Source organism: Furipterus horrens, unplaced genomic scaffold (genome assembly GCF_987537825.1).
Source record: "Furipterus horrens unplaced genomic scaffold, mFurHor1.1.pri manual_scaffold_3, whole genome shotgun sequence".
In the NCBI taxonomy this organism is placed as follows: Eukaryota; Metazoa; Chordata; class Mammalia; order Chiroptera; family Furipteridae; genus Furipterus; species Furipterus horrens.
In genome coordinates, this window is record NW_028327173.1 from 183,244,546 (window position 1) to 183,254,123 (window position 9,578).

At 44.5% G+C, this 9,578-nt stretch overlaps 1 protein-coding gene across 1 annotated transcript; it reads right to left on the reverse strand.

Annotated features, from left to right (window-relative positions):
* Positions 1–4,377: 4,377 nt before the first annotated feature.
* GPX2 (glutathione peroxidase 2) lies at positions 4,378–7,715 on the reverse strand. Its single transcript, XM_090270988.1, has 2 exons — positions 7,337–7,715; positions 4,378–5,068 (listed from the first exon to the last, which is right to left on the reverse strand). Exons 1-2 carry the CDS (start codon positions 7,556–7,558, stop codon positions 4,718–4,720), a joined length of 573 nt encoding a protein of 190 aa, XP_090127114.1. The 5' UTR covers positions 7,559–7,715; the 3' UTR covers positions 4,378–4,717.
* Between the last annotated feature and the right edge of the window lie 1,863 nt (positions 7,716–9,578).

Sequence of the window (9,578 nt, forward strand, 5' to 3'; positions counted from 1 at the left end):
AATTGGGCTAATAAGAATTGATATTATACTTTCTTTACAGTATTGTTGGGAGATCCAGTGAATAATGAATGATACAATGAGATGGCTGTTGTTAGTTCTTCTCATTGTGAGACCAAACTTTAAAAGATAAGGCATTAGAAACAAAATTGTTTCCTCTTCGGATCTAAGGAACTTAGGCATTCTGAACTAAGGCTTTACTTAGAAGAAAAAATAAAAAGATGAGCAAAATGTTCATTATTGATACCAGGGAAAAGCTTTGATGTGTAACAAGAATAATAATGGCTGAGGTTTATTGAGTACTTACTATGTGCTAAGGCCTTTTAAAGTACTTATTTAATCCTCATTCACAACTCCATGAGGTAAGTCCTATTATTATTCTGATTTTAAGAGCCAAAGAAACGAAGGCACAAGAAATTAAGTAGCTTACTCGGGGTCACACAGCTAGTCCAGTGACTTCCTCGCAACAAGACTGTTCAGTACACATGAAGTATAAGGGTCTCGCACGATTAGGAAGAGGTTAAGAATATCAGTGACGGCACTCTGAGACATCTAGGCATGTCAGTCCAAGATTTATTATTTGGAAAAGTTAAGTCAGCTGCCCCTTAGGAATCAGTGGTTTTATTCCTGGAAAATGTTTTCCACTTTCTGCAAATCTATATCTGACCTGCTGAGGAAATCATTTGGTAAAATGAATCCAGAAAGCAGAGAAAATGCTTCATTACTTTAAATAGCAGCACTAAGCCCATTATAGCCTCTGAATTGTCCCTTCTTGGAGTTTGAATGCTTCCAACTTAGTCCTTTGGAGCTCAAGAGTACGATTTTAGATGCCCGTACTGTTATCTTCATCTATTGCAGAATGTATAATTACCTAACTATATTGGACTATACAAAAATTTAAAACATAAGGTCCTGTCTGTATATTTTATTATTATTATTATTATACCAACACTGTGCTATGTTTTGTGATACTTTCTTTTTCATCTTCTAGAAGTTTTCTCTGGATCTAAAAGAATAAAGACCTTTTGAACCCAATTCTACTGAATTTCTATTTTTCTGTTTAAAAGAAGAGGAGCCAGGCAAAAGCATAAGTCTTTTTTTACCGTCCTACCCTGAGATACTAGAAGGAAAAGACTTCACCTGTAGGTGTAATTGGGGACATGGGCTTGTCCTGACACCTCATTCCCTCTCTGCTTGCTCTATGTGGTACAGATCTGGAGTTCAAAGCTCAGCATGTTTGCTGTGTTGTTTTAGCTAGCTCTGCCTTTCTGAAGTGATTCTGAGTTCTCCCAATACTAATTAATTGACATATGATATAATCTGGGCACAACCAGATATGGTTTGTTACTTGTAAGTTATCACTAAAAAGTAAGTGCTCAGCGTTCTTTATTTCAGTATATCAAGAATCCTTTTGGCTTCATACTTTTGTGAGCAAGGTTAAGTTACTTGACTTAATTTGAGGCTCTCAGTTTTAAAATATCTATTTCTTGACTGTAGTACAAGTGTCTTTTATGAGACACACTATGGTTGGGGAGAAAGGAAATCAAGAAACCTGGGTCTAGAATTAGCTTTGTCACCTGCTCATGGTGGAATATTAGGCAAGTCATTTATCCTGTCTGTACCTCAGTTTCTTCAGTGGAAAAATAGAAATACTCATGCCTCCTTTGTGGAGTTTTGAATCAAATAGTGTAAGTGAAAGGTTTTTAGGTCGTACAGTGTGGTGTATAGGCAGTCGTCAGTGGCCTTTATGCAGAAACTTTGTTGTCATGATTGAAGGTAGGGGCTTTGGAGTTGAGCTGACCTGGTTTTAACTTTCAATTCTGCTGCCCTATAGCCCTTTGTCCTTGGCAGGTGTCTTACTTGATTACCTTCTCTTTAAATAGAGATAAAAATTCCTCACAGGGTCAGTGTGAGGATTAACTGACCTGACCTATCTAAAGTACTTAGTGTAGTATATGAGTATAGTAAATGGTAGTTTGGGTGATGGTTGTGATGGTGATTATAAGAAATCACCAGATGTGAAATCACCAGTTAGAATTTGGCTCTTTCCTAAACGAAGGGCAAACAGCTGTGCGAACAGTCATGGAAATAATCATCAGTTTCCGGCTGTATCTTGGTCCTCTAAAATCACTTTTCCCAAGCTATATTTTTGTTAGAGCCCTCGGAGAAACAATTGTCTCTCCTCTAAGTCAGTAGCATTACCGCAGCGCTTCTGGGAAAGCTTGTTTATGAGGCTGCTCCCTACTTCCTGAGTGCCCTAGGGAAATTTGATTAACCGGTTTTGTTGATCTAGGAAAATGGCTGCTTATATCAAGCTTTGCTTTGTCTATTTCTGACCATAAGCTGATGCTTCTGAAGATGTCAAAGGTGACAAACAAGATGAGGAATTAAGGAAAGGAAACAATTTCTCATTTCTCTTCATTTTAACAACAGCACAGCTAAAGATTTAGTTAACGGACGTCCTCGTGAAACAAGTTCCTCCAGTGCTACCTTGTCTGTTCTGTCCTGAGCCAGACTGGTCAGCTCGCCTCTGAAGCAAATAACATTTCCCCTGCTCAAACAAGGAGCCGTTTTCCTAGCATTATGGTCCTTTCTGACTCTGCAAAATCACTTATACACATAATTCTCATTCCTTCAGGACCTCAAACTCTTTCAAATTGAGACTCACGGGAAAGACAGAACACATTGTACTGGCATATCAGGCCCTAAATTGCCTGTAGCATTATGCCAACATTCAGGATACCTGACTATTATTGGGTGGAACTGCAAGCTATAGCACTATCAAGATGATGAACAAATCATTCTAGCATCCAGCATGAATTCTGTATTTCATTTCTTCAGGGAAGCAATTTGTCTCTGCGGTTATTGCTCTAAAATCAGTGCTTGTTCCTGCCTTCCCAAAAGCCATACCCTAATGTTGACTTTAAGAGCAGGATCTTGAAAGGCTTGAGTTTTCCAGAGTCAAGTTAAGGGCAGCCTTAATTTAGCAGAAGGCCCTGCAGAAGGATGCCAGGGGATTCCCGCCATAACACTCAGGTTACCCTTTTAAAATAAAGCTTTAGTTGAAAGTCAGACAGTGGGGATCCTTAACCTCTGTTCCACATTTGCTTCTCAGGTGATGCAAGTACTTAGAAAATAGTTATGGGCGCCCTGTCTGGTGTGGCTCAGTGGATTGAGTGCTGGCCTATAAACCAGAGGGTTGCTGGTTCCATTCCCAGCCTGGGTACATGCCTGGGTTGTGGGCCAGGTCTCCACTTGGGGCACACAAGAGACAACCACACACTGATGTTTCTTTTCCTGTCTTTCTCCTTCCCTTCCCCTCTCTTTAAAAATAAATGAATAAAATCTTAAAAAACAAAAGAAAAATAGTTATGGGAGCATTATAGAAAAAGCATTTCCCCATCAGCATTGCAGTTCTAATGCCGTGTGTTCAGTTTGGACAACTATCCCTTCAAGGCCTTCAGTAAAGAAGTAAAGTATTCCACCCAGTCAAAGAAGGAAACACAAAACAAGACATTTCCAGGAGAAGAGGTTTGTGGGGCAAAGTGACAGGGCAGTGGCCTTTTAGCAGGTGTCTTTTCCAGAACATGACATGACCTGGCCTCAGTGGCGGTGATGATTTGGAATGCCTATGCCAATGAGGAATCTAGGGCACTGTCTTCACAGAGCCATTCAGCAGAACTCTGTTGTCCCAGAGAACAGCTGTCCTGTTGGCAGGTCATGAACAGCCTGTGAAGGGAGGCCCTTTGCCATCCCCACCCTCATGAAAGAAGAAATAAAACCAATTACTTGTTCATGCCTGAACTTGTTGTCTTGTGCCTGAATTTGTGACTGCAAGTCTGAGGAAGACAAGGGTGTAATGTGAACTTGATGAAGGAGGGAGAGTCCGTCTCATAAAAGATCAAAAACAAGTGTTACTCAGCAAGGTGATCAGGAAACAGATGAATTGTCCTTTGTGTACCAGTAACTGTACCTCCACGCCCTTGCTATTAGTAAAAGTTCACCAAATTGACTTCCCAAGAAATTCTGAAGGTGTTGGTAATATCTCACTGGCCCAGTACCCACACTGATAGTGACATCTTCCTAATTGGAGTCCTCTAACCTCCTAGAACTCTCAGCCAAAGGTCCAATTTTCTTTTCCCTTCTTTGCTCCTCATTATCACCTCCTTTCCACAGCTCTGGAGAAGAGCCACAGAATAATAGTACAATTTACTTTCCTGCAACTCCACCTGCCTCCGCAGACCTTGATCAGGGCCTGCTTTCCAAACAGGAATTAGGGCATCCCCTTGATCAGGACCTCCCTCTCCCAAGCCTTTGTGTGCCCACCTGCAGTGAGTGCCATCCTGCTACCCTGTCAAGGAAGAAGACACAGAGAACCTGGCAGTTTCCACACCTGCCCTTTATTGGACTGAGCTAGGAGGCTGGCTTGGGGCCCTTCACGAGTCTCAGACACCGCCCATACAGGTTTCGGAAGATGCCATCATTCTGTGAAGGCCCAGAGCCACCCAAGTCTTGGCGGCCCATGTTGAAATCACCAACCAGAAGGTTGGGAAAGGAAAGGGAAGGAGGCAGATGGGAAAGGCAAGAATCTTTCATGAAGGAGACTGATCTCAAGGGAAAGCCTAGGTCCGGCAGTGTCTCCTGAGGACACACTGGGTCCTAAGGAAAGATACTTAGGGGCTGGATGGAGTAGGAGATCTGTGTGCTGAGCAACTCGCATCTATATGGCAACTTTGAGGAGGCGCTTGATGTCGGGCTCAATGTTGATGGTGGGAAAGGTGCGGCTGTAGCGTCGGAAGGGTTCCCCCTCCGGCCCGACAAGGAACTTCTCGAAGTTCCAGGCCACATCTGAGCGGCGCACTGGGCTCCAAATGAAGAACTTGGGATTGGTCATGAAAGAAAATGGGTCATCGTAAGGGTAGGGGAGCTTGTCCTTCAGGTAGGCGAAAACAGGATGCTCGTTCTGACCATTCACATCACACTTTTGGAAAAGGGTAAAGGTTGGCTGGAATCCACCCCCAGGGCGGACATACTTGAGACTGTTGAGGATCTCCTCATTCTGACAGTTCTCCTGGGGGAGGAAAAAGACAAAGAGCATGGAAGAGGGGAGAGGGAAATGAGGGTCCACAACATGCAGATCTTTCACCTTCTATACTCCGTTCCAGGATCATTCTCTCTATATCCCTTCATTTCCCCTCTGTTCTTTTTCTTCCTTTCTTCATTGGCTTTGTCTTCCTCTTTAACTATTAAGAGTTTTCCCTCTCACAGCTATTGATGTTTTTGCTAGGCCATTTCTGAAAGGTTTTGCAGTTCCTAGCTTGGTGGTTCTTACATGGAAAGATCTAGCATTTTTGAATAGTTGCTTCTCTCTCCAATCTACCCTGAGCAGTTCTTAGGTGATCTGTCTGAAGCTTCAAGGAACCTCAAGTCCAGGGCAGTAGAAAGAGAAAGAGGGTCACTTATACTGCCTACAACCCTCCTACTTCCCTACCCACACGCACCCACACACACACCCTGCTACCACCTTGCCTTTCCCTCTGCCCTGGTTTTGCTTTTGGCGCTTCAATTACATGTGCGTGTTGAGTGAGGCCTTTGCCTCTGCCCTACTCAGCTCCTCACACTAAGGGTGAAATTGAGGCCTAGGGGAATGGGGTTTATAGCTTCTTGATTTCATCTTGCCTTGCCCTATATCTGAAGTGCAAATAGGGGAGAAGCTTTGATGAAGGAAGTTGAGTTTTCAGGTGCCACAAAGGCAAAGTGAATTAGAGACATCAATGAATGTACTCTAAATGTAATTGCTCAGTGACTGACAGGGATGAATTAAACAGGACAGAGGGTACAGGGTTCTGGAATAGGCCAGGGAAAGGGGAAATTAAGGAAATTAAGTGCTTGAGGGCTCAAGTTTGTGAATGTGTAATTACCATTCCTTTCACTGCTAGACTGCTAGCCCAAGGCTACTGCCCCTTACATTTGCTCTGCTCAGCTAGGAGTGCTTTAGCCTGAACCTGTTACCTGTCTTTCCCTCCCCGCTGCCATCACTGATCTGTCCCCACTCAGCATTCCCCACCCATGACATCCCCAAAAGGCCCACAGAAACCTTAATTTTCCACCCCCTCCAAGTCTAAGAGTCAGGTATCTCCCTCTGGGAGAAAGTTCCTGCTTCTGAGCTACTAGAACCAATTAGTACAGTCAGTTCTAGGCTGTCAGGACATCTTGAGCCTAGAGTTGATCTCTATTAGACTTCTTATCTCTAGAGCAAATGTCTTCTGGCTCCTGGTAGGTTATAGACGCCTCCAGCAACGAGCTAGCCTGAAGTGATGTAAGGCTGGAGGCCTCTCTAGGCCCAGACAGACACCTCTAAAGAGGTTTTGCCCTTTCTGGCTCTCCTGCTTTGGCCAAGGCTAGAAACAGACCAAGACAGAGAAGGAACGGTCAGAGCCATAATGGTTTGGGCTGGGGTGTGCCACAGCCAGGACACTTCAGCCTTCCTGATGTATATCTCTGCTAATCTCCTTGTCTTCATGCCACTGTGAATTGAACTAAGGGGATTATAATTAGAGGATTCAGTTGAGGGCATTCTGCCTGCTTGTGCTGTTAAAAGAATACGTGAAAATAGAAGAATCCCTAAAAGATAACTTGAGGTGTGTGGGCTGAAGATCTGTAACAACTTCACCTAGTAATCAGCGACAGAGGGGTGCACACTGCACACCCTTAGCAGTCCCCTAGATCCACTCTCCACTTGGCTGACTTCAAACAAACAAAGCTCTTCAATCTAAATAATGAAGTTGCTTGCATTTGCATAACTTTATATCTTTCAGGTTACTTTTGTTTATCTTATCCTTAAAGCCTCACAATAATCCTGTACGATTAAGTGGTATTATCCCTAATTTACAGATGAGGAAACTAAAACCGAAATTTTGAGTGACTCTTCCTAGGGCACAGAGCCATTAAATAACAGAACCAACGCTTGCCAGGACTAAGGTCTCCTGAATCAGTTCAATCCTCATCTGGTTCTTGATCTTCTGTTTCCTCCATTCATTTATTCAGCAAATTTCTATTGAGTGTCTTCTATACCCTAAGCACTGATGACAGATGGAGACAAAAACAGACCTCATGGAGAATAGTGGGAGGATAATAAACAATAAAAAATCCACACCCTTCATCTTTGATCACAGACAGAATAACATATACTTCCCCTTGCTATTCACATGTACTAAAGACCTAGATTAACAAAACACACCCTGTGATTCCAGACACTCCAGCATGCATGGTCTTTCTTCCCTCCCCTTAGCCTACTAGATAACCCAACTCCTTGAATGCAGTACAAGGGCCCCCTCACCTGATGTCCAAATTGGTTGCAAGGAAAGCCAAGAACCACCAGGCGCCTGGGATAGCGGCATTGCAGCTCATTGAGCTGGGTGAAGTCCCGAGTGGTTGTGCCTCAGAGCGATGCTACGTTCTCAATCAGCACTGCCCTGCTTCGGAATGTACTGAAATCTACCTTCTCCCCATCCAGGCTGACAGCAGTAAGGTCGTAGAATGACTTGGCAATGAAAGCCATGGTGAAAGTGCAGGGTGAGCCTGGCAGAGTGGCGTGAGCCCACTTAAAGATCTATTCAAGGGGTGGGGACGGAGGAGGAGCCTGGGAGGACAGGAAGGATCTCACAATGGGGCTTTGAGCATCCCCAGGATGACTTAGCAAAAACAGTCACCCACCTGCAAGGGCTGTTTGAACAAGGAGGCTGCTTCTATTTACAGACAGAACAAAGCCACCTCCCTGCCCCACCCTGCTGGCAACCTGGGAAGGGCCAATTTGATATCTATGAGCATGCATGAATAATTCACTACTTGCTGGAAACCAGAGCCCCAAAGGTCGCCAGGGAGGAAAAAAGGGAGGGAGGGATGCAGGATTGATTCCTACTTGCCCCAGCAAGTTGTTTTCGCAGGGCACAGATGTTTAGGGAGTGCCAAGCTCTGAATTGTGCAATGGAGAGGTCAGAGTCTGCCGAGATCTGAAAGAGGAGGAAGAGGATGGGGTGCACGTCCCCTTGACTCAAGACTACAACTGAAATATACGGTTTACTGTCCACAGTTTTCTCTCTGGCTGTTGCTTTCTACAAAATCGAAGGGACCCCTAGGGGAACAGTGCACGATTTTATTAAATAATGGCTCTCAGGTGTCAGCTTGCACCAGGCTGAAGAGATGACGTGTGTTTGTCTTGCCCGGTCTTTTGCTGAGTGATGTTACTTGTGGCCCTGCCCCTGCCCTGTGCCATCTCCTCTTCTAATCCCCTATTAAGCTAATTCAGAAGGAGTCTGGGGGCCTTACTAGAAATAAGTAATAGAGATTTATTCAAATCTCCATTTGCAAACTGGGAACAGCTAGGCAAAAACCCAGGAGTGTTCCAAAGAAGAAAGAAAAGTTACAAATTTTTTATAGTAAAAAGTACTTTCTCTAGAATTATCGGTCCTGCATTCTTAGCCCCAGGATTGGAGCGGAACAGTTATCAGTCAGATGTCAGGCAGTGGGGATGACAGATGCCAGCTGGTCTGGAAGATGGGTACAAGGAGGTCAGGTCAGGTCCTGGTGGTCTGGAGAATGGATGTCAGGCGGAAGTATATGTGGGTTTTAGAGGGTTACCTGGAGGTCCAGATGTATATGCAGGACTAGGAAGTTCAAAAAAGTTTAAGCTCCCAGGCTAGTTAGAATAAGAATGGAGTCTTTCCTCGTGCCTCAACTTCCATAACATTAATCATTCTGGCAGCTTGGTTAAAATGACTTCATTTTATATATTCTCTATCGTTACTCTCTCTTCACCCCACACCTCACCCCCACAGGGTCATGAGGATGCAGTTCTTGTGGCCAGGGTGAACAGGAGTCACACAGCAGGCGGGGAAACTCAGAGGGAACGAGCCACACCTACCTCTTCTCAAAAGACTTTCCAAAGGGTTCGTGCTGGTAATTCCCCCACACAGAAGGAAGTAAGCAGGGAGTCTAAATTGCTGTGGTTCTAGACCCAGCCAGGCCACCCAGGATGTTCTCTACACCAGCCATGCAGTGTTACAGGCCACTGTATATGGTGTGAGCACACTCGGGAAGCCCATAGAACCTAGAAAGACCTAATGCTTCACTTCATCCCTCCAAACACCCACCAACTCAACAAATCACTTTAAAAAATGCCTGGCAATTAGGCTTTACCTGGCTTTGGGAGTTTAGAGTGAAATTTCCATAACAGTACGAATGTTTACTAGGGACTGTTTTCACAGGTACATGCCCACAGGGAACATATCCTAGAAGAAAGAACAACCAAGGCTGGAAGCAGCTGGGCTTAAGAACCTGGTCTATTTAGAAGATAGAGACTTACTTTCCAGGGAATGCCCAGCTCTTCTCTTCTGTGGCCTGTCCCACAGCTGCTTATAACACGTGAGAACCCGTGCGTCTCAACTGGCTGCTCCCTGAAAACAAGCCTCTATTACCTGTGTGGGATGGAAACTTTGGCCAGCAGAAGAGGCAGCAAGAAACGCAACATGAAGTAGATCTCTCACCAAGGCTGGGTGGAGTTCCCAGAAGCAGCCCATAAA